This window comes from Petromyzon marinus, chromosome 16, assembly GCF_048934315.1.
Source record: "Petromyzon marinus isolate PM22_M1 ecotype Great Lakes invasive population chromosome 16, UKy_Petmar_22M1.pri1.0, whole genome shotgun sequence".
NCBI classification, from domain to species: domain Eukaryota; kingdom Metazoa; phylum Chordata; class Hyperoartia; order Petromyzontiformes; family Petromyzontidae; genus Petromyzon; species Petromyzon marinus.
Window position 1 is genome coordinate 765,822 of NC_133682.1, and position 22,610 is coordinate 788,431.

At 58.0% G+C, this 22,610-nt stretch overlaps 1 protein-coding gene across 1 annotated transcript in view; it reads right to left on the bottom strand.

Moving 5' to 3' along the window:
* Positions 1–2,810: 2,810 nt before the first annotated feature.
* LOC116943027 (F-BAR and double SH3 domains protein 2-like) overlaps positions 2,811–22,610 on the bottom strand; it is a 78,916-nt gene continuing 59,116 nt past the window's right edge. The window contains exons 14-20 of the mRNA XM_032955631.2: positions 19,435–19,566; positions 14,358–14,441; positions 13,395–13,602; positions 10,683–10,957; positions 10,424–10,541; positions 7,083–7,162; positions 2,811–6,926 (exon numbers count right to left, since the gene is read on the bottom strand). Coding sequence (XP_032811522.1) covers positions 6,849–6,926; positions 7,083–7,162; positions 10,424–10,541; positions 10,683–10,957; positions 13,395–13,602; positions 14,358–14,441; positions 19,435–19,566 — 975 coding nt within the window. The 3' untranslated portion in view covers positions 2,811–6,848. The remainder of the gene's footprint in view (positions 6,927–7,082; positions 7,163–10,423; positions 10,542–10,682; positions 10,958–13,394; positions 13,603–14,357; positions 14,442–19,434; positions 19,567–22,610) is intronic.

Sequence of the window (22,610 nt, forward strand, 5' to 3'; positions counted from 1 at the left end):
GCGTCCCGGACTGCTCGAATCGAGTGTCACCGAAATTCCAACTAATACATTAATTGGCGTTCCGGCGCCTCTTGCGGACTCCAGTGACGTCAACCGTAACGCCCCACCCGCAACGCCCCACCCATGCCCTATGACGTCGGTGCGGTGACGTCATAAACGACGCTTCGCTCGAAGAAATCACGGCCGGTGGCCGAGACGGACGACGGAGCGGCAGCCAAAGGAGAGAAACGCGTCAGTTGGGGGGACCCCCCCCCCCACCGGCCGCGGAGATGGAGCAATGAAATAAGCGTCGTGTGCAGGTGCTCGAGATGTGGATTCTTGCAAGACCGCGAGGAATGGCGACGGGGGAGGAGCGGCTTTTGATCGCCTTCAGCAGAGGATAGATGGTGGCTCATGATGAACGAAGCTTGCAACTCAGCCCCGTGTGTGCGGAGCTGCAGGACAAGAGCTGTATGAGGTGTGACTGGGAGCCCCATAGCGGGTGGGTGGGGGGGGTCCGGTACAATCTGACAGCTCGCCAGCATTGATTCAAGAAGCCTGGCTCTGCTGGTTAGACGATGGCGTGTCGAAACCGGTGCAGAGGCTTGCTTTGTCTTGAATCAATGCCGCCGAAATGATGCACTTCCCACAAGGCCGTGCAGCTGGTGGTCTGTGTCATCAAGAGTCGTGTGCTTCACTCGCACCGCCCGCGAATTTCCGCGTGACGAAAGTGAAATGTAAGCGATTTGGATGTTCGCATGAACGTTATTGTCTACACAGCTGTACGATTTGAAGTAATTGATAGGTCTTTGGCTTTGCAGGATCCGGTTTGAGCAGGGAAGTGCAAGGCGCATTCTAGTGGTCATGAACACGTGGCGGGATATTTGGATGTTCCAGCGAGGTTGGTCGCATTTTTAAAGAGAAAATGTTGGAAATCGAGACAATTTCCCGGGAATGTCTACGGCGATAGGAACATCCTTGGTTGTTTCCACTCCTCCGACGTTACCGATTGGGAGATACAGAGCGTGGACGGATGGATGGACCGACACTTGTGAATTATATATAGAGTATATATATAGATGTGGAGAGACGGGTATGAGGAGGAGACATTGCCTGCTTATTTATTTTGTATGTGCTGTGGGGTCGCATCTCTTTGTAAGCTGCCAAGGAAACTAAAGCGAAGGTGAGATTTGTTGGAAACTTATTTATTTCCCCCCAACCGCGACGGCTCCTTGTGGGCACGTGGATCAAAATCTACATCCCTCTGAACGTGAAGAAGCATTCCCTCCCTGTCAGTTTGGCCGTGGAGAATCACAGTCGCCGATATAACAGGACAGGAAAGCACGTGATTTTGAATCGGACTCTGTGCCACATTTTTAATGGTTATACAGGATTATTGAATAGGCATACAGGATAATTTTCGGCCCTTTGTCAACCCACTGCTGGTGGGTTAACAGTTCACTTGGCTGCCAAAGGGAATGATATTTAAAAATGAACACCATCTCTCTCCCGAAAGGGTTCTTCCAAATGTGAATTTTGCAATAATCGTTCAACAGTTTTGCTGTAATCGATGCTCCCACCGCTTGCCATGCCACTTCAATCCGCGTTGCGTTGTCATCTCTCTTCATAAATGATTCAAATAATTACGTCAATCATCCATGTCAAAACAATCATCCATGCCTTCACCCAGCAATGGATCGATCGCGGCTGACGATATTAGATGTGTACAGGAATTTTATTGCAATTTGTCACAATTGTAACGGGTTTTCTTCATATCATCTTCAGCCAGTCTATCCACCGCTGGGTGAACGCCTCCCCAAGTCGTCGCCATCTCTCACAGTCTCGCAATGCAAGGGATCCATCAAGCACTTGCGCGCGAAAACTGATTCCATCGCTCCGTCTCATCGGTGGACGACCTCTCAGACGCGTTTCCCGGACGCGTTTCCCCCGCCCCTTTGGCGGCCACTCCATCGTCAGCCTCGACCATCACCCATCATCACCCATCATTACCCATCATCACCCATCATTACCCATCATTACCCATCATCACCCATCATCACCCATCAACCATCATCACCCACCATCACACATCATCACCCATCATCACCCATCATCACCCACCATCACCCACCATCACCCATCATCACCCACCATCACCCACCATCAGCCACCATCAACCACCATCACCCACCATCAACCATCATCACCCACCATCACCCACCATCACCCACCATCACCCATCACCCACCATCACCCAGCATCGCCCACCATCGCCCACCATCGCTCATCATCACCCACCATCACCCACCATCACCCATCATCACCCATCATCACCCATCATCACCCATCATCACCCACCACCACCCACCATCACCCATCATCACCCATCCTCCCTGCTAGCAACGATGCGCCCTGCCCAAGCCCCGCTCAATCTTCGTGAATTTCAATGGTGTCATTAACCTGCTGCGTCCGTTCTCCGATCCGTGTTCCTCTTCCCCACACCTGGCTCTCATCAGCACGGAGCAGCCCTTTCGTCAATCCACCACTGCTGGATGAGGGCCGCCCCCTGCTGTGCATGTCGCGAGGGCCGTTTGACCGAACTTCACCACGCTTCGTCGGTGTGGAACGGTGAAAGCGGGGGCAGCATGGGCCGCGGATTTGCTCATCTCCCGGATCACAACCCTCAGCCAGCGGATGAAATTCCACGTTCCTATGACTATCACAACCACTGTTGACTTCCCCACGAGGTGCTAGTCATTTGCATCACCCTCGGAGGGATGCTGGGCGGATTCCCCATGAATGCGATGCGAGTGGACGCGTGTTCGACGCTGTGAAGATAAATTTACAATTTATTTGCCTTTTAGCGCAACCACAACCGTCACGGAGCTTATGGAATCAGAAATCGAAAGGACGGGACTCGAACCGTTACTCGTCCTCTTGGCTGCTGGGTCAGCTTCAAATTAACCACACCCCCCCCCCCCACCATCACCCCACAGGAGCCAGGGAGGAGGAGATGGAGTGCAGGAGCTGTACGTGAGCAAGTTTCACCAGCGGGCAGGGTTCCCGTTATTGATCATGCTTCAGTGTCCTCACTGGTTGAACCCGCGTGTTGTCTGGTATGATTGTCCGATGTTTCGGTCCACGGCGGTGGTGGCAGCTTCTTCAGGAACCGGAGCGAAACGTCGGACATTGATGCCGAAGAACACACGAGTACAACCCAAAAACACAGCCGGAAAGCTGCTGGACAGCACAAACACGGACACGGTGATGAACGTTGACTGCACTGAAGGCCCAGTGGCAATGATCGCACACTTTGGGCAGGTCACCACCACCACCACCACTCAACATTCGTTCATAACACCACGGCATAACAAGGAACAACATATATCACAGGCGACGTTTCAGTTTACGGCCCTTTTTTATACAACTGCTGGTCATTGCACGAAACGTCACCTATGATGATGTTTTCTTTAAAGGCCAAGCACAGCGTTAATGAGCGTGTCCATTGTTAACTTGCTGTGTGCACCACTGCCAACACAGAAGCAGCAGCATCACCAAAAGTTTTAACGCACGGATATACAAAGACCCCACCCACCCCACAAAGCCTTAACAGACTGTTGGGACAAGTGCTGTTAGCAAGAACCCATGATGGCCGAAGGGGGTGGGTGGCCAGCACCACATCCGGCCGCATTTGTCTCCCTAGTGCTGATGTTCACCTCACCAGGTACTCACTTAAAGACTGAGTCTACCTAGAGGAGACCCCAGGACCGGTTCAGTTAATCGTCACCGATGTTGGCCACGAACGGGAATTGAACTCGGATCGCCGGGTTCGCAGCGCAGCACGCTAACCAGTGCGCCGCCACTCCACACCCAGACACCCAGACATACACACAGACACACACACAGACACACACAGCAAGTTAACACAGACACACCCAGACACACACACACAGAGACACACACACAGACACACAGCAAGTTAACACAGACACACCCAGAGACACACACAGAGACACACACACAGACACACATCTCGGGTCACTTGCACATCTTAAATTGTCGCTAGGTCGGGAATATTCCCCGCCCGGCACCCGATGAGTGCGGCTAGGATACTTGCAGCGAAGGCCAAATATAAGAATTCGGGCCACCGTTTTGGAAGCGGTACGAGGCGGCATCGTGTGTGAACCGAAGTCTCGGGTCGGCTTTGGCCCGCGGGGTTAAGGGGTCGTGAGTTCCCCCCCCCCGCCCCCCACTTCGCGTCACGCAGTCCGCCGATTAACATCGATGAATATCGTCTACGGAGGGCACGATTCGCGCATCGAGTCGGCGGCAACGATCGATTCGCTTCAATCCACGAGGGCGTCTGTGAATCGAGTTCGTTCACGGCGCCTCCAGCCACTGGAGGCCGCGACATTGCAACGGCAACACAAGTGATGGCGCATCGACGAGGTGCTGAATCGCGGGGGGGGGGGGGGGCGAAGGAGGGCTGGGGAGGCGCCAAACAAAGAGGCCTCACGGCACCGCGTTCACCACCGCGGCTTCCATCGTCATCGCGCCGCCATGGTCTCTCCGCTGCTGGACAAAGGCCCCCCACAAGCCGTCTACGTGCTCCGATCCCCACCCGCGAGCCGACCTCATCGCTCCGTCTCCACGGGGGGGGGGGCGCGTCTTCTTTTGACTGCCACACTCCGGTCGCATGCATTGACAGCTGGCTATCGTCCCACACAATTAACAATATAGACGGCAGCGAAACTGACGTTTCGGACGAGGACCCTTCTCTTCATGGCCCTGAAGAAGGAACGTCGCCTACATCGTCTCACTGAAGATTCCCCAGGCCGCTGGTACTGCGGTACGTGGCTCGCAGTAGCCACAAAGCGAGGCGCACAAAGGACGTGGTGTGCCGGATGCTGGAAATAGATTCAGGGTTGGCCGACCCCTTTCATCAAACTCGCACGGACTAGCGTGGTGAAGGTAAAACAACCCCGATGATTGACCCGAGCGGTGTGGGGAAGCCTCCATCCAGCAGTGGACTAATGCGACCTCTAAATGGTTATGACTATTGTCCTATTGCCGTATTCCACGGATTGCAAGACGCTCCAGAGAAGCGCATCCCGAACCTGTGTCAACAGCCACACACATTTGGCTACAGACAAAGATTCCCCATATAGTCTCTGTCAGGCTGTTGGGGCAAGTGCTGTTAGGGAGCACCCTTGGAGAGCCTCCAGAGCACACGACGGAGGTGAGGGTGGCCAGCACCACGCATGCCCGGCAGCCTTTGTCTTCCCGGTACAACGGAGTCGACCTAGGGGAGTGCTCAAGACCCTTTGGAGATATTCGTCAAAATTAAACCGTGAGGAGCAACACAACCGGTGGTCGCCGGGTTCGTAGGGCGAGTGTGCCAACCTCTGTGCCACCGCTCCCCACACCCACACACAGAGACACATCAGTGCTCTAAGCGAGCACCTACACACACACGCCCCACGCCCACCGGGTTACAAGACGGACCCCCAACGTTTGCTTGAAAATCCAGAGACGATGGGGCGAGGTTGTCGTGCAATGCGGAGAACGCGGTGCAAGGCACGGAGAGCCATGTGGTGAGTGTCGTCGCACCGTGCCTGCTCACCACTGTCAACACCCACTGCGTTTGGCGCAGCCATCTCGATGGTAGCGGTGGCGGTGCTGGCGGTTGAGGATGTGGTTAGGGTGGGGGAGCGAGCGGTGGGGCTGTCGTAGGTGCCATGCGCTATGAACTCGGACAAACCCGAGTTCGATCCCATTGCTCACGGCCAACACCAGGGATGAATATCAAAACCAGTGCAGGGCCTCCCCGAAGTCGACTCGGCCTTAAATGATTAGCTGGTGCGGTGTGTAAACATCGGCACTGGTGGACATAAAGGCGGCCGGGCGTGGTGCTGGTCAGCTCCCCCAAACCCTTTGTGCGTCTCATTGTCCTTAAAAGGTGTTCGCCAACAGCACATGCCCAGCCAGTTTGTTGAAGCCTATATAGGCGATCTTTGTCTGTTCGTTTGGGGTTGGGGTTACCCATATCCCCCCCCCATGGTCCCAATTTCCTTCGGTTATGAATTGAGGAGGGGGGAGGAAGAGGATGTGGAATTAGTAGGGGAGAGAGGACGAGGAGGATGAAGAGGGAAGCGGGGGGCTTGCTTGGGCGGGGGGGGGAGGGCTGATCACTGGCGAGTGGCCAAGGCCGCGAGAGCCGAGTTCGAGCCACCACTCAGATCTGCCGTGCCACCTGCTCGCTCTAAATGCCACTTCCCACCGGCCTCAAATGCCACGATATATTTTTTTACGGTGGCAGAGGCTGGCAGGGGAACTGAGGGTCGGGGGGAGGTGGAGGGGGGGGCGAGATGGGGGAAGCACAGCTTGGCTTGTGGCGGAGGCGGGGGGGCTGCCCCTGGGTGTCCCCCTCCCCCCCACTTTGGCAGTTGGCAGAATTTGTGGGTGGAGAGGGGGGCTAGGTATGAGCCACCGATGCACCGATAACAGTAATCATATAACATTAATTATTATAGTAACAATATATTACACTTGCTATGAGAGCACAGACAACAAAGCCTCAGCGAGAGGCCGCGCAGAGGGGCGGACCGCGACTACGGGCTTCTCGGGCGGCTCGAGTGTCCCGCCGGTGGGGAGTTCATCCACACGGCTCGGGGTGGGGGTAACCCCCTCCCCAAGCCCCGCCCCCCCCCACCGACCCGGGTAACCACAGGAAGACTGGAGGGCGGGGCAGGGGGGCTCTGGGCCCCCCCCCAGCGGGACCCCTGCGTGGGACACTTCTCCCGGCCAGCGGGCGAGAGGGGGAGAGCAAGGACTATTGACACTTTGACCCCGAAATGGGGTCGGCGAGGTCACACCAGCGTGACCTCTAAGCCTTCATCCTGCAGGGCGGCGGCCTTCTTTGTTGGGGGCGGGGGAGCTGCCCTGACCTGCGGGACAAAATATGGTCATCATGGTCACCATGGTCTTCATCGTTGTGGTCAACACCATGTGCACATCCGTGCATGCGTACGTGTGTGTGTGTGTAAGTCTTTGTACGTGCGTGCGTGCGTGCAGGTTCACGCAGGGCGGCAGGTGCATCGTACCGGCCGCAGGGAGGGTCTCTGTACGGGCGGGAGCCGGAACGCGCCTCCTATGTCTCCGTTGGCACATCCGCTCGATCCAGCTGAGATGCACACAACAAAGACAAAGATCCCCCGCGTAGCTTCAACACCTGCCCACATTTCACATCACCGTCACACAGTGGCAATGTGCACACTGCAATAATGAGTACATATTTAAGGCTGCGTCGACCTAGGGCAGGGCCCAGGACCGATTCAGATATTCCTCACCGATATTGGTCCCGAGCGGGAATTGAACCCAGATGTCCGAGTTCGTAGCGAGGTTCGATTTGGGGAAAGTTCCTCGGAGTGGGGGGGGGGGGCGCCCCCTATATGAATAACAACTGAAATGTGTTTCTCCGGTCAATATCCATAAAATCGTAATTTGCATGGTCATACAACGTGGAGAATGCGGTACAAGGCACGGTGAGCGACTGGGTGAGTGTCGTTGCCACCGTGCCTGCTCACCACTGTCAACACCCACTGCGTTTGGCGCAGCCATCTCGATGGTAGCGGTAGCGGTGCTGGCGGTTGAGGATGTGGTTAGGGTGGGGGAGCGAGCGGTGGGGCTGTCGTAGGTGCCATGCGCTACGGACTCGGACAAACCCGAGTTCGATCCCATTCCTCACGGCCAACACCAGGGATGAATATCTAAACCGGTGCAGGGCCTCCCTGTGATCACCTCCACGGAGGGGGGGGGGGTGGAGGTGATCGCCACCGAGTTTTTGATATTTCTTCAAAACTTGAACACGAACGCCTCTGCTTGGCTAACCCGAGAAGCTGCCTCCGAATGGGGGGGATGGCGGAGGAGGGGGACCGTGGGCTGTAGGGGGGCCACTGCAGTTCCATGGAGGGGTGTGGGGATGCGGGCGCGGATTCCTTGAGCCTGCTCCCGGCACGGCAGGCATGGAGGTGTTGCGTGCGGAGGGGACTCGCGCTCGGAGCACGCAACGTCGGTCGCATCTTAGACCATCCGAGGAGGGGGCGGTGAATTGTCGGTGGGGGGTTACCCAGGGGACGTGATTAATCAGCAGGCAGCATCTCGTTAATGAGCTTCCAATAGCGCCGGCCTGGCTCCAGCCCCGGCGAGATCTCATTAGAATTGCACTCAATGACGAAGGTACCAAATAGCAATAACAACAACAGCAAACAACAGGAGGGGGAGGAGGAAGGGGAGGGGGGGAAATGGAATCGATAATAAGTTTGAGTCAATTTAAAAATCTCGCGACGCTGTGGGTGGCGAGGCAACTCCACGATGGGGCGTGTGGACATAGAGAGCTGCCCACACACACGGACGAGATGCACGCTGGAGTCTGCGGAGTCTGCGGAGTCTGCGGAGTCTGCAGAGTCTGCGGAGTCTGCAGAGTCTGCGGAGTCTGCGGAGTCTGCAGAGTCTGCAGAGTCTGCGGAGTCTGCGGAGTCTGCCCATCTCCCGGAATATTGCGCCAGATCCTCCAAGAGTCAGCATTCGAGCCCCGGGTCACCCCCCTGTATGTACGGCTCTATAGTTCATCTACTGCTCAATGAAGACTTCCCCATGCCGTATTGCTCGTGGGGGTTGTTTGACTATACTTCATCATGCTGGTTGGTGCGGGTGGGGGGGTTGGTGAAGCATGGGGCCCAGGACCGCTGTGGATATCACTTGCCACTGATGTTAGCCGTGGCCCGGAATCGAACTGGAGTTCACTAGTGCAAGAGTCGTGTCACAGCCTCCCTTGTTCTAATAAACAGAGGGAGCGATTCACCTCCAGAAGTGGCTCAGAGCCAGTGGAGAGAAATTCCACATCCGTGGCAGACGTGAAGACAGGATGGTACCAGGGCAATTTGTCTCCGTGAGGCCGTCACCCTAACTGGATTGGAGAGCGTGCGGCGAACGGAGCAGAGACGCCCAGTCATCGTTGAACTTCAGCCAACGTTGGGCCAACGGTTCCCACCACATGTACGTAAGTGCGATGTGCCAGCGACGTCGGTGGCATAGTGGGCGCGTTTAGCGGGCATCGTCTACCCTGGAGTCACCGTGACATCAACAATCGCCCGACGGTTGTCGCAGGCAGCACGCCGGCAACTTTACGAAACCAATCGCATCGCCAAACAATAAATAGATTTAAGTAAAAAAACGCGTTCGGTTTCACGTCAAATTGAATGCAAGCGGAAAAATCGCATCTGAGCGAGTGCGTAATTGCCGTCTCGTGCTTGGTTCACATTATTAAGCGACGAGCGAACGTATTTTTTTATATTTGCTCCGAGGCGAGTCGTGGCGTTCGTGACGAAAAACGCCGCTGAAACAAATCTGAGCCGGCGCGCGACTCTCCTCCAGCGCAAGCGCGGGGGGGGAGACGCCTGCTCGTACCGTCTCTCGTGCCAGACGCGGCGCTCATCGCCACGGCGAGCAACGGGAAATGAAATCCAGACAAATGTCACCGCCTCCGCCCTCTCTCAAGCGACGCTCGCCTCGTGGGCCCCCACAACCCCACCCCCCTCCTTACCCCTCCCATCCTTCCCCTCCTCCCTCCCTCCCTCCTCTCTCCCTTTCTCCATTCAACTCCAAGCCTCTCCTCCACCCGAGCTAGCTCTGTAATATCCGCTTCCGTGGGCCGTTGCGCTGCTCTGCGAGAGTTGCGCGAGAGGTCTCACGGCGAGCCGCCGATAGCGACGTCGGGGAAACGACAAAACGACGTTGCGGGTGACCCCCGCCCCCCCCTCACCTGACTCTCCATCACTCCCCTCATCTCCCTCCAAGCTCCTTCTCCCCTTGTATTACATCTCTCACCTTCCCCATCTCTGTATCCCCATCTGCCTCTCTCCCTCATCTCTCTCTCTCCCAGCACCCTGTCTCTCTCTACACATCTCAGACGCTGGCACGGGGTGGGGGTGGCGGTTCACGAGGAGCAGGGGGGGGGCTCCGCGGGGGCAATGAAAGCGACGATGAGGTGCTCGGAGCGCGTGAGCCTCAAACCCCACGCACTCGGAGCTGTCGGGGCGGGGTTCACTAACAACAGCCATCGTCGTCGTCATCATCGTCGTCATCGTCAGCTCTGCCTTCGTCACTAACAAACCCACCACCATCATCATCACCGTGTTCTTCAAACGTCCAGTCAAAGCCATAGCGTCTCAGTCCACAAAGACGCATTATGACTCGGAGCCAGTGTTGCAATCTCGACATTCATATAACAGAGACCAATACATCAAGGGAATAATATGTTTGGATCCGTGGAGACCCCAAATGGTGCATGCGGTGTGCAATTGCCCTACTGCAAGATCAGCGTGTTGGGTGCACCGCACGATTCGTGCGCTGCTGCAGCTGCTGTTGCTACAGCGGCCCTCACCGATGATGGCGGAGGCTGGTCGCGGGGGCCGGGTCGGCCGGAGCACCTCGGGGCTCGGGGGGCCGCTGTGCGCCAATGAAACCGGCCTCAACAAGCGGGACAGGCCGGCGGCGGGCGACTACGGGATACGCGCAAACACACACACACACAGTGGTCGTCATTGGCAGGTTCAACAATTCCCCACTGGTACCCGACCGGTACGACGGCGCTGGGCCCGCAGTGACAGGAAGGGGGCGGGGGGGGGGGGGGCAGCACGCACCAGCGGGGACGGCCGGCGCTCCTCGTCGGGGCTCCTGCTGCCCCCGCTGCTGCCCTCGGCGCCGGCGCCGGAGTTCATCTCCTCGACAACGAGCGAGGGGAAGAGGCCGACACGGCCGTTGAGCTCGCCCTTCCAGAAGCCGTCGTCCACGTCGCCCTCCTCCACCTCTTCGTCGGCTCCGCCGCGGTGCAGGATGCGGATGATGGCACCCTCGGGGAAAGAGAGCTCGTCCTCCGTCTGTGCCTCGTAGTCGTACAGCGCCCGTGCCAGCCACACTGCGGGAGGGGGGGTCGCGCGCAGACGGGCGGGGGTCACGGCTCGCCGCTCGGCCGACGAGGGGGCTGCGGCGGCAGGGGGAGGGGCAGGCACCTGGGAGGGGGAGCGGTGGCGCCGCCGTTGCGCCCGCGCCCGCGAGTTTAGACCGCGTTGATGCGGCGGCTGTGTCCGTCCGTCCGTGCGTAACGTGGGGGTCACGATGACCCGATACGAATTAAACTGTGCCCATGTTGACAGGGTCAAAGGGCCGCCCCTTTGATGGCGTCACTACACGCGACGTATTCGACTCGGGGGAGAGGTACCGAAGTGTGAAGAAGCGCGCACGAACAATGACCGTGGCAGTAGCTGTAAGAGAGCCACAAGGAGCTGGCTGAACGGCGACGGCGAGAGAGCGATTGGCGTCGAATCGCGGGATCGTCCATCAGCGCAACTGCTCTGCGTGGAACAGCTGCCCTCTAAGCAGGCGGTGCGGTCAGCACCGTGCCTCGCCGGCTGAGAATAAAAAATAGCCGGCGCGGTGGCGGGCTCCATCGGTGGCATCCACCGGAGCACGGCGACGGCGTTTTCGGTTTTGACCGAAATTCAAACTCCCAATGGGGTGGGGGGGGGGACAGGCAAGGAGACCTCTTCTGTTTCCCCCCAGTCTCCACTCCTCCTCCCACCAATCCATCACCCCCGCACCGGCCCTCCCCCCCGCGTCTCTCTGCGTCCGTAAGACTCGGAAAGTCCTCGCAACAAAGCGACGTCGTAAATATTTAAAGAGCGCTAAATACTTCATTGGTTGCAAATCCCCACGCCGCCCAGCACAATGCACGCGGCTCAGCCCGGCGGCGGATTAAACAGCGAGTCGGCAATACACGAAGCGCGCAGCCCCCCACCCCCCAAACCGCCGAGCGGAAGGGAAGGCGGGGGCGACGAGCGGAGCAGCGCCACGGCCATCGCAGCCGAGGGGCTTTACGTGCACGTGACAATAACAAAGGTCCCCCGCGTAGCCTCAAACAGGCTGTTTGGCTAAGTGCTGCTAGCGAGTGGCTATGACGGCCGGCACGGCACTCCAGGGGGGGAAGTGTGGCCAGCACCACGCCCAGCTGCCTTTGACTCCCGAGTGGCGATGTTTACGTATTGCTCCAGATACTGATTTGAAGCTGAGTCGGGTAAGCCCAGGACCGGTTCAGATCATTGTCACGCGCTGTCCACGACACTACTGTTCCCCACACACACTCATACTCCACACACTCTCCACACACACACACCCTCCACACGTACACTCCACACCCTCCACACACACTCACTCTCCACGCTCCTACACGCACGCGCTCGTACGCACACGCTCGCATGCACTCTCACACACGCATCAGTGCGCACCACTGCGGAGGGAGTAAGGGCGGGGTGGCGGGGGGAAGCGGAGAAGCAGAGAAGCGTGGTTCTCTGCGGGGAATGTGCCTCGGCGCTCGGGAGCTGCATTAGCGCAGCGACATCACGCGTCGCCACGTACGCACGCATGCGTGCGCACGTACGTACATGCGCCCCACTTAGTGCGTCAATGCGTCTCTGGCCGTGGCTGCGACCTCCGCCACGGCTGCCCACAGATCAATAGCCGCCACTGCAGCAGCAGCAGGGCCTGGGCGCTCTCCGTGGTGCTGAGCACAGTCAACTGCTCGCTCATGCAGTCCCCTCTGTATGTACGTTTGTTTGTTGAACTTCTTTCCCACAGTACGTAGCCAACCGTGCTAACCTGTCCCCTCGCCCTCCAGAAATTCCTCCCTCCCCTTGGCTCCCTCTGCCAGCTACGCCTACATCTCCGTGCTCTTGAAATTCTCCAAAGTCCAGGAGTGTCCTCCCTCCCGCTCCAGCGAATGGCTTGCGTGTGCGCATTTCTGCGCGTGCGTTGTACGCACGGGGAAGCGGCAGGGTCGCGCTCGGTGAGCTGCGCTACCAACCCCGCCGAGCCGAGTTCGATTCCCGCTCACGGCCGACATCGGTGACGAATATCTCCGAACCTGGTCCCCGGCTTAACACCTGAGGTCCACTTTGCCTTGACATTAGTACCTGAAGCAGTGCGTATGAGGCATCAGCACTGGGGAGACAAAGGCGGCCGTGCGTGGTGCTGACCACACCACGCCACTAGCGTGTCGTGTTGGCCTGGGCAGGTGCTCGCCAACAGCACCTGCGGTGTGTTCAGGCTATCGGGGGTGGATCGCTGTCTTTTGTCTAGTCGACCTTCAGGAAGGAGTGAAGTTTAATATTTGCGAAGTTCATTTGGTTGAAGCCCGGTGAGAAGTCGAGTGACGAGGACGGGTTGGACGGTGAAGGGGGTCCCAGGACGAGCACAAGCGATCGACTTGGCTCTCTACAACGCTCAGGCTATCGAGGGGGGGGGAGGCAGTCGGGGTGGAGGGGGTGGGGGGGGACCGGCGTCTCCGTACGGTCGCTCACCCCCGAGCGAGGCTTCGGTGGGCAGCTCGGGCTCGATGGAGTTGCCCGACGTGTAGGAGATGACGTCCGCCGACGTGCTGCCACGCAGACCGCCGGTCCCGCCGCCACCCCCGAACCCCCCCCCGGGCCCCCCGCCCCCCCCGCCGGGCTCCAGCGGCTGGAGGTATTTCTCCGGCACGTAGCCAACTTTTCCCGCCGCGTTTCGGCCCTGCGCTCACACAGACACCACGCGCACCCCATATATAGCACACCATACACACAACACACACACACCGCACATAGCACACCATACACACCACACACACACCACGCATAACATCCACACACACACACCGCACGTAGAACACCGCACACAGCACACCATACGCACCACACACACACCGCACATAGCACACCATACGCACCACACACACACCGCACATAGAACACCATACGCACCACACACACACCGCACATAGCACACCATACGCACCACACACACACCGCACATAGCACACCATACGCACCACACACACACCGCACATAGAACACCATACGCACCACACACACTCACCGCACATAGAACACCACACACACACCACACGTTAACATCCACACACACCACACAGGACAAAGGGCAATGAGCTCAAGTGTGGTGGTGGCGTCACCTTGATGATGTGATGTGGGATGATGTGATGTAAGGATAGGCGAACATGAGACAGGTAGATCATGTGACATGTTCAGGAAGTCTCGGTGAACCTCAAGCCTCGTTTTCAGGAGGGTCCTGTCAAGTTTTTGGGGTGGTGCGGGGTGACGCTGCTGCTGCTGCTGCGTGAAATCCCAGTGGAGTGATTTGCAGGTTATTTGTCAGCATTGGGATGTTTGGCCAATGCCAGCTACAATGTGTAGGGGATTTGATATTCAGCTCGCACAGATGGCAGAACGTCCGGGCCACAGGACACGTGGATCGTGGGATGTCCTCACCTTGACCCAGTCCTCCATGTCCCCGTCCTCGATGATCTCCAGCATCTCATCCTTGTCAATCGTCAACTCATCCGGCATGTTCGCCTGCACAGACAAAGACAAAAGCACCCCATGAAGCCTACCTACACGGAAGCACACGTACGCAGTCGCTACGCACGAACACAGTAGCCCTGCAGCAACAACGGAGGGCAGGGGAGCGACGCTCACAACAACGAGCGGAGCGCCGGGCGGCTAAAACGCAGCGAGGTGGCACAGTGGGCAGCACAGCTGGTGGTCATCTCAGTCAGTCGACCCACGGCACCCGGGTCCGTTCTGTGATCTCCTGGGAGCTAGCTTTCGACACTTCAAGTGACCTCAGGGTGCACCTAGCCTGGCACACGCGCCGTGGTGAAATCATGGCTACTAAGTGGCGAACGCTCGACGTTATTGCTTCGTGCATGTGAGCGTGTATGCGTGTGGGGGCTTCTGTTGTGGGCTGCGCGCGTGCGACGATGCACGGGGATGCGCATCCCTGTTGCTCATCCCTTCTGACAACCGCCAGCTAATGAGCTACTGGCACACTCCCGCCCAGACACACTCCAGTCCAGACACACTCCAGCCCAGACACACTCCCGCCCAGACACACTCCAGTCCTGACACACTCCCGCCCAGACACACTCCAGCCCAGACACACTCCCGTCCAGACACACTCCAGCCCAGACACACTCCCGTCCAGACACACTCCTAACCCTGACACACTCCAGCCCAGACACACTCCTAACCCTGACACACTCCAGCCCAGACACACTCCAGCCCTGACACACTCCCGCCCAGACACACTCCAGCCCTGACACACTCCAGCCCTGACACACTCCCGCCCAGACACACTCCTAACCCTGACACACTCCAGCCCAGACACACTCCAGCCCAGACACACTCCAGCCCTGACACACTCCAGCCCAGACACACTCCTAACCCTGACACACTCCAGCCCAGACACACTCCAGCCCAGACACACTCCAGCCCAGACACACTCCAGCCCTGACACACTCCAGCCCAGACACACTCCAGCCCTGACACACTTCTAACCCTGACACACTCCTAACCCTGACGCACTCCAGCCCAGACACACTCCTAACCCTGACACACTCCCGCCCAGACACACTCCAGCCCAGACACACTCCAGCCCAGACACACTCCTAACCCTGACACACTCCAGCCCAGACACACTCCTAACCCTGACACACTCCTAACCCTGACACATTCCAGCCCAGACACACTCCAGCCCTGACACACTCCTAACCCTGACACACTCCAGCCCTGACACACTCCTAACCCAGACACACTCCTAACCCTGACACACTCCAGCCCAGACACACTCCAGCCCTGACACACTCCTAACCCTGACACACTCCAGCCCAGACACACTCCAGCCCTGACACACTCCTAACCCAGACACACTCCTAACCCAGACACACTCCAGCCCAGACACACTCCAGCCCTGACACACTCCTAACCCTGACACACTCCAGCCCAGACACACTCCAGCCCAGACACACTCCAACCCAGACACACTCCTAACCCTGACACACTCCAACCCTGACACACTCCTAACCCTGACACACTCCAGCCCAGACACACTCCAGCCCAGACACACTCCAACCCAGACACACTCCTAACCCTGACACACTCCAGCCCTGACACATTCCAGCCCTGACACAATCCTAACCCTGACACACTCCCGCCTCGACAAACACACTCATCCACAACGTACGCTCACCATACCCACTCTATGGCCCAACAAACACTGCCAGGCACATACCACCCACAACAGCCTCATCCCCACCACACCCTCACCCTACACCCACACCACACACACCCCACATACTACACCTGCGCCGTGTATCCTCTCTACCCCCACGCACACCGCACCCATCGTACGCCCATCACAAACAACACAGATTGCAACACACGCTGGCACCCACCACACACACACCACACACGCACCACACACGCACCACACACACACCAAACCACACACACACACCACACACCACACACACACCAAACCACACACGCATCACACACACGCCGCACACACCAAACCACACACACCACACACACACCACATACACACCACACACACACCGCACATAACCCCACCGGGTGGCATAAATAACGAGGAGCGGGGCGGCATGGCGCGGCTGCCGCTGGCGCCAGCTCCGGCCTGGCAGTGCAGCTCGCGCTGCCAGACGTCCGGGCCCATCGGGCGCAGGCCCAGGATTTATTTCCCCATGCAGACAGCGTCCTGCCGAGACCCGGGCCTCGCTCTCTCTCCCTGCTTCTCTCTCTCCCTCCCACTCTCGCTTTCTCCTCTTTAACTCTTTCTCTCGCCCTGTGCCCTGTCGTGCTCTCTGGCTCTCCTGGTCTCTCTCTCGCCCCGTCTTGGTACATCAGCAGCTTATTTCACACCAGATGTTTCAATCGGGTTGATACAGAGAGGTTAAATATGGCAGCACCACAGCTCCTCCACCGTCAACTATCAGAGCTTGCCTTTAACTCTCCCTCCCTCTCTCTTATTGTTCTTGCCTCTCTATTTCTCATTGCCACTCCCATTTCTTTAATTCCAGTAAATGCTCCTCCAGTCGCACGCACGCACGTACTTACACACGCACGCACGTTCTGTACACACAAATGCACACGTACGCAAACACACGTGTACACACGAGGACAAATAAACACACGAACACATACAACTCCGCAAATACACACAAAGACAAAGATTCCCAGTATACCCTTTAACAGGCTGTTGGGGCAAGTGCTGTTAGCGAGCGCCGTTGAAGGCCGGCACAGCACACACCTTCGTCTCCCCAGTGCTGGTGTTTACACACCGCACCAGTTACTCATGAGGCCGAGTCGACGTCGTGGAGGCCCACGACAGATTTAAATATTTCCCGCCGTTATTGGTCGTGAGAGGGAATCGAACTCGGGTCTCGGCGTCCGCCGCGCAGCGTGCTGGCACGGCGGTGCCACCGCTTCGTAGCGCGCCAGGCCGAGTGCGGCCACTCAAGCGATGCGCGCCCAGCGGCTGTGGTACCCGGATTTACGACTCGGCGCTGCCCGAGCAAGCAGAGGGTCAGCACAGAAATAAATAACACACGCGCACACGCGCGCGCACACACACTCGCGTACACGCGCGCACATACACGCATATTATTTATTTTATTCTGCTGGTCCGCCGTGCGACGGTGGCTACGCTGCTGCACGTGGCTGCCTGTAATCGTCCATCGCTGTGGACGAAGCAGCAAGGGTTGGTGGATCACCGCACACATGTTGCGAAACTCCATACCCTGGGTTGCCAGGAGAAAGCGGTACAACAGAGCGTGCGCTCCTTCTGTTCCATCTGCACGTGCGTGTGTGCCCGAGTGCGCGTATATGTGTGTGGATGTTTAAGTGCATGCTCGTGTGTGTGTGCGTGCACTCGAGTATATGTGTGTGCACGCGTGTGCATGCTTGTGTATATGTGCATGTGTGTACCTACATCTCTGCTTTATTGACCTGGTCAAGGCCTATGATACCATCAGTAGGCCTCGGCTCTGGGTTGTTCTTCGTGCTTTTGGAGTCCCTGACCCTCTGCTCACGATCATTAAGGACCTTCATGATGGTGAGCGGGCCTGGGTAAAACTACGTGGCCGGGAGTCAGAGCCATTCCCTGTACACCTTGGGGTGCGACAGGGATGTCCTCTGGCTCCCACATTATTTAACATCTATTTTGACCACGTGGTTCGTGAAGCCTTCAATAGCTGTACCGGGGGAATCTCCATATGGTACAGATATAATGGGAGGCTGATCGATGCTCGGGTGCGGTCAAGGGATGGCTCCCTATTGCTCAACCATGTTATGTATGCTGAAGATTTGGTAATAGCTGCTCATTCAGAGGAGGAGTTGGAGACGCTGCTGCTGAGACTGGAGTGTGCCACTAAGAGGTGGGGCCTTACCATCAGCCCCACCAAAACTAAGCACCTGCCTGGGTATTTTGTACCATCGGACACTCCACCCCCACAACTCCCAATCGGTGATGGGGCAGTTGTGGAGCGAGTGGAGAGTTTCCCATACCTGGGCAGTGTGCTTATGACCGGCTCCAGTTTAACAGCAGAGGTCTCACTCCGAATCAGTCGAGTGGCAATATCTTTCCATCGGTTGCGTAACGCTGTGTGGAAGCTACCTGGTCTGTCGCTCCGCACTAAGCTTCAGGTCTTCTCGGCCACGGTCATTCCCTCCCTTCTCTACGCTTGCGAAACGTGGACCCCCCTAATGGAACATCTACGCCGGTTAGAAACATTTAGGCTGGCCTGCCTACGATCCATCCTGGGTTTAACCAGACTGGATTGTGTGAGCTCACAAATCCTTGAAAGATCTGGGCAAGGTCCCATCGGTGAGCTCCTCCGGCGGGCAAGTCTGCGATGGCTGGGTCATGTAGCCCGCAAGCCCAGCCACCGCATGCCGAAACAGCTTTTGTTCGGCCGGATTGAGGGGGCTAAACGGGCGCGGCACGGGCTAGAGAAGAGATGGAGTGATGTGGTACAGGAGGACGTGGAGCTGAGTGGACTTGCCGATGACTGGTACCAGCGGTGTCAAGATCGGCCTCTGTGGAGGAGGCTCGTGAAGGACGCTACTGGGCAGTTGGAGGTATTCGCCCTCCAACAACAACGGAAGGCGGAGGAGCGACGCTCACAACAAAGAGCGGAGCGCCGGGTGGCTAAAGCACAGCAGGTTGGCACAGTAGGGGGCACAGGTGGTGCATCAGCCAGTCATCTCAGTCAGTCGACCCGTGGCACCTGGGTCTGCCCCGTGACCTCCTGCCAGCGGGCGTTCGACACTTCACGTGGCCTCAGGGTGCACATAGCCTGGCACAAGCGTCGTGGTGACGTCACCGCCACTTAGTGGTGAATGGCGGTTGTTGTTGTATGTGTGTGTGTGTATGTGTGCGTGTGTGTGTGTGTATGTGTGCATGTGTGTATATGTGCATGTGTGTATGTGTGTGAATGTGTGTGCGTGTGTATGTGAGTGTATGTGTGTGCGTGGGTGTTTAACGCACCTGGTAGGAGTAGAGGACGCGGCACGTCTGTGGGTACTGCCGCCAGGTCCCCGAGGGTGAGGATCCACTCTCATCCAGAGTGTCCGACTCAAACTCCTCGCCATCGTAGTATCCTCCCAGCGACAGCTCCTCCTGGTGGGGGAGGGGCAGGGGGCGAGGGGGTATTAGTACATGGGCACGGTGAAGTATGGACATTACATATCGGTGGAAACCGCGGTCTTGAGACGCTGTAGACGGGGAGAGAGGCAGGGGAGAGGAGACATTCGGGATTTGGAATTCCCTCCCAATGTCGCTTTTCCCAAGCTCTTGCCCGATTCACGTAATGCGTTACACTCGAATCCATTACAACTGTGATGAGTGCTGTTTGTTGCTAACCGTTTGTGGTTTTGGCCCTTTGGGTCCTTGTGTTTGGCACCTGTGTTAAAAAATTTGCACATTTACAGACTCAAGAGATGGACACAAGACAAAGATCCCCCGTATAGCCTTTAACAGGCAGAAGGGGTAAGTGCTGTTAGCAAGCAGCACCTATGGAGACTGGCACGGCACACGAGGGGGTAGGTGGCCAGCACCACGCTCGGCCACCTTTGTCTCCCGAGTGGCGATGTTTACACAGCACACCGGGTACTGAATTTGAGGCTGAATCGACCTAGGAGAGGCCCAGGACCGGTTCAGATAATCGTCACCGGTGTTGGTGGCCGTTAGCGGGAATCAAACTTGGGTCGCGGGGTTCGTAGCGCAGCTCAATAACCGCTCCACCACCGCTCCCAACACACACACAGTCACACAAAGACGCACACAGACACGCAGACGCACACAGACTCGGACACCCAGATGCAAACAGATACATAGATGCGCACGCACACCCTTATGCACGCATCACTGCAGGAAGCGGGATTATAATCAGGTCAGCGCACAAACTGCCCGTGCCGAGGGAGTGCGGGTGGGAGGGGAGGAAGGTGGGGGGGTGGAGGGGAGGAAGGGAGGGGAGGGAGGGGAGGGAGGGAGGGAGGGAGGGGAGGATCTCCTCGGGGCTGAGCCAGCTCGAGCCGTCACGGCGACCAAGCGACGTCACAAACCCCAACTCGCCATCCCCCTCCTCCCACTGACTCCCTCCCTTCCTGCCTCTTCCTCCACTGGCATCACCTCCACCCTCTCTCCTTCCCACCTTCAAACCCAGCCAAGCGATCGATGGCTGGAAAACATCACGGCCAACATCAATGATTACTCTCCCTCTTCCCCCGCCCTGTTCCTCCTAGGGCCACCGAGCAGCTGGACGGGCCGAGTGGCCTCCCATATGCAATCCCAAATTTAGTAATTTCCAAGTAATTTCACAGCATTGGGACGTTTGGCAAATACCGGTTACACTGTATTATTATTATTATTAGCCGTGGAAGTAAACCGGAGAAACTGGAGAAAACCGCACGCAGAGCAGGGGGGAGAACACACAAACTGCACACCGAGAGACGCACTCGTCAGTAATTGGGCATAGCCACTGCGCCGCCCTTACAGTATTTCAATTGCACGTAATTTAAATAAGTAATTTCATTACATTTGTAATTGCCATAAAAATTACATGGCTCAAAGTAATTGCTAATTTTGTCTCTCAACAACAGCACAACACATCACGCACACACACTACGCACTACCCACACCGCCGCACAGCCCACGGCAACCTCACCCCCCGCCCCCCGTGCCCCCCGCACATCTTCCCATCGCTCGGTTTTTCTGTTGACCCCCCCCCACCCGCTGAGCCCCCTGCACCCCCCCTGCCCACCCCCTCCCCACAACGTCTGGCAGAACAGCGGCGGCGGCAGCAGCGCTCGTCAATAATTGAGTGGCCGAGTGCGAGGGCCTGCAGTGCGGCTCCCGTTAATGGGGGAAGCGCGCAGGAAGCAGCTTCGCTCGGCACCATCCTCTCACTTTGTTATCGTCGTGGTCATGATCATCGCAATGCCTGTTTGCCCAGCAAGGCCTCACCGAGTCTCGCGACTCGTCCAGCAAGAGGGTCCTGCCAAGTTTTCGCAGTTGGGGGAGGGTGGGGGTGACGATTGTTGTGTATATTTTTTTTTATCTTAACTATCAGCTATGATCAATCCACTGCTGGAAGAAGGCATCCCCAAGGCCACGAGCCGATCTTGTTGTCGGCGGTGGACGTCCGCTTGGGCGACGTCTGTGCCCCCTGATCGGAAACCAAGGGGGAGGGGGCCTTTTATATATATGTATAAAAGCACGGGGTGGTAGAAGTTGGTGGTTCAATGGTTGGCGCACTACCTTGTGCAACTGGCCATCTGAGTTTGATTCCCAACCAAGGCAAACATCAGTGGCGAATGGCATCAGAACCCATCCTGGGTGACCTGCTTTGTCATATGCCACTGCCACGCCGAGCCACTGCGTGCCACTTCGTGCCACGGTGAGCCAATCCGTGCCACGGCGAGCCACGCCGAGCCACTCCGTGCCACGCCGAGCCACTCCGTGTCACGCCGAGCCACTCCGTGTCACGGCGAGCCACGCCGAGCCACTCCGTGCCACGCCGAGCCACTCCGTGTCACGGCGAGCCACGCCGAGCCACTCCGTGCCACGCCGAGCCACTCCGTGCAACGCCGAGCCAGTCCGTGCCACGCCGAGCCACTCCGTGCCATGGCGAGCCACGCCGAGCCACGGCGAGCCACGCCGTGCCACGGCGAGCCACGCCGAGCCACTCCGTGCCACGGCGAGCCACGCCGAGCCACGGCGAGCCACGCCGAGCCACTCCGTGCCACGGCGAGCCACGCCGAGCCACTCCGTGCCACGGCGAGCCACGCCGAGCCACTCCGTGCCACGGCGAGCCACGCCGAGCCACTCCGTGCCACGGCGAGCCACGCCGAGCCACGGCGAGCCACGCCGAGCCACTGTGTGCCACGCCGTGGGATGCAGAGCCACTCCGTGTCACGCAGGAAGTTGCTGAGCACGATAAGCCATTTGCTATGCCGCTCACTCGTCCATTAATTAACGTCAGCAGACAGTGGGCGAGAGCCGATGGTTGGGGGGGGTAGTGTGTGGGGGTGGCGAGTCAGTGTCACGCGAGTGTGGGGATGGGTGGGATGAGTGGCGGCGTGCTCAAGGGGAGGACAGGCTGCAATTGTGAAGTCGCTGCTGGGGAGGAGGCCTCCTACTGATTTAACGCTCTCGCGTTCCGG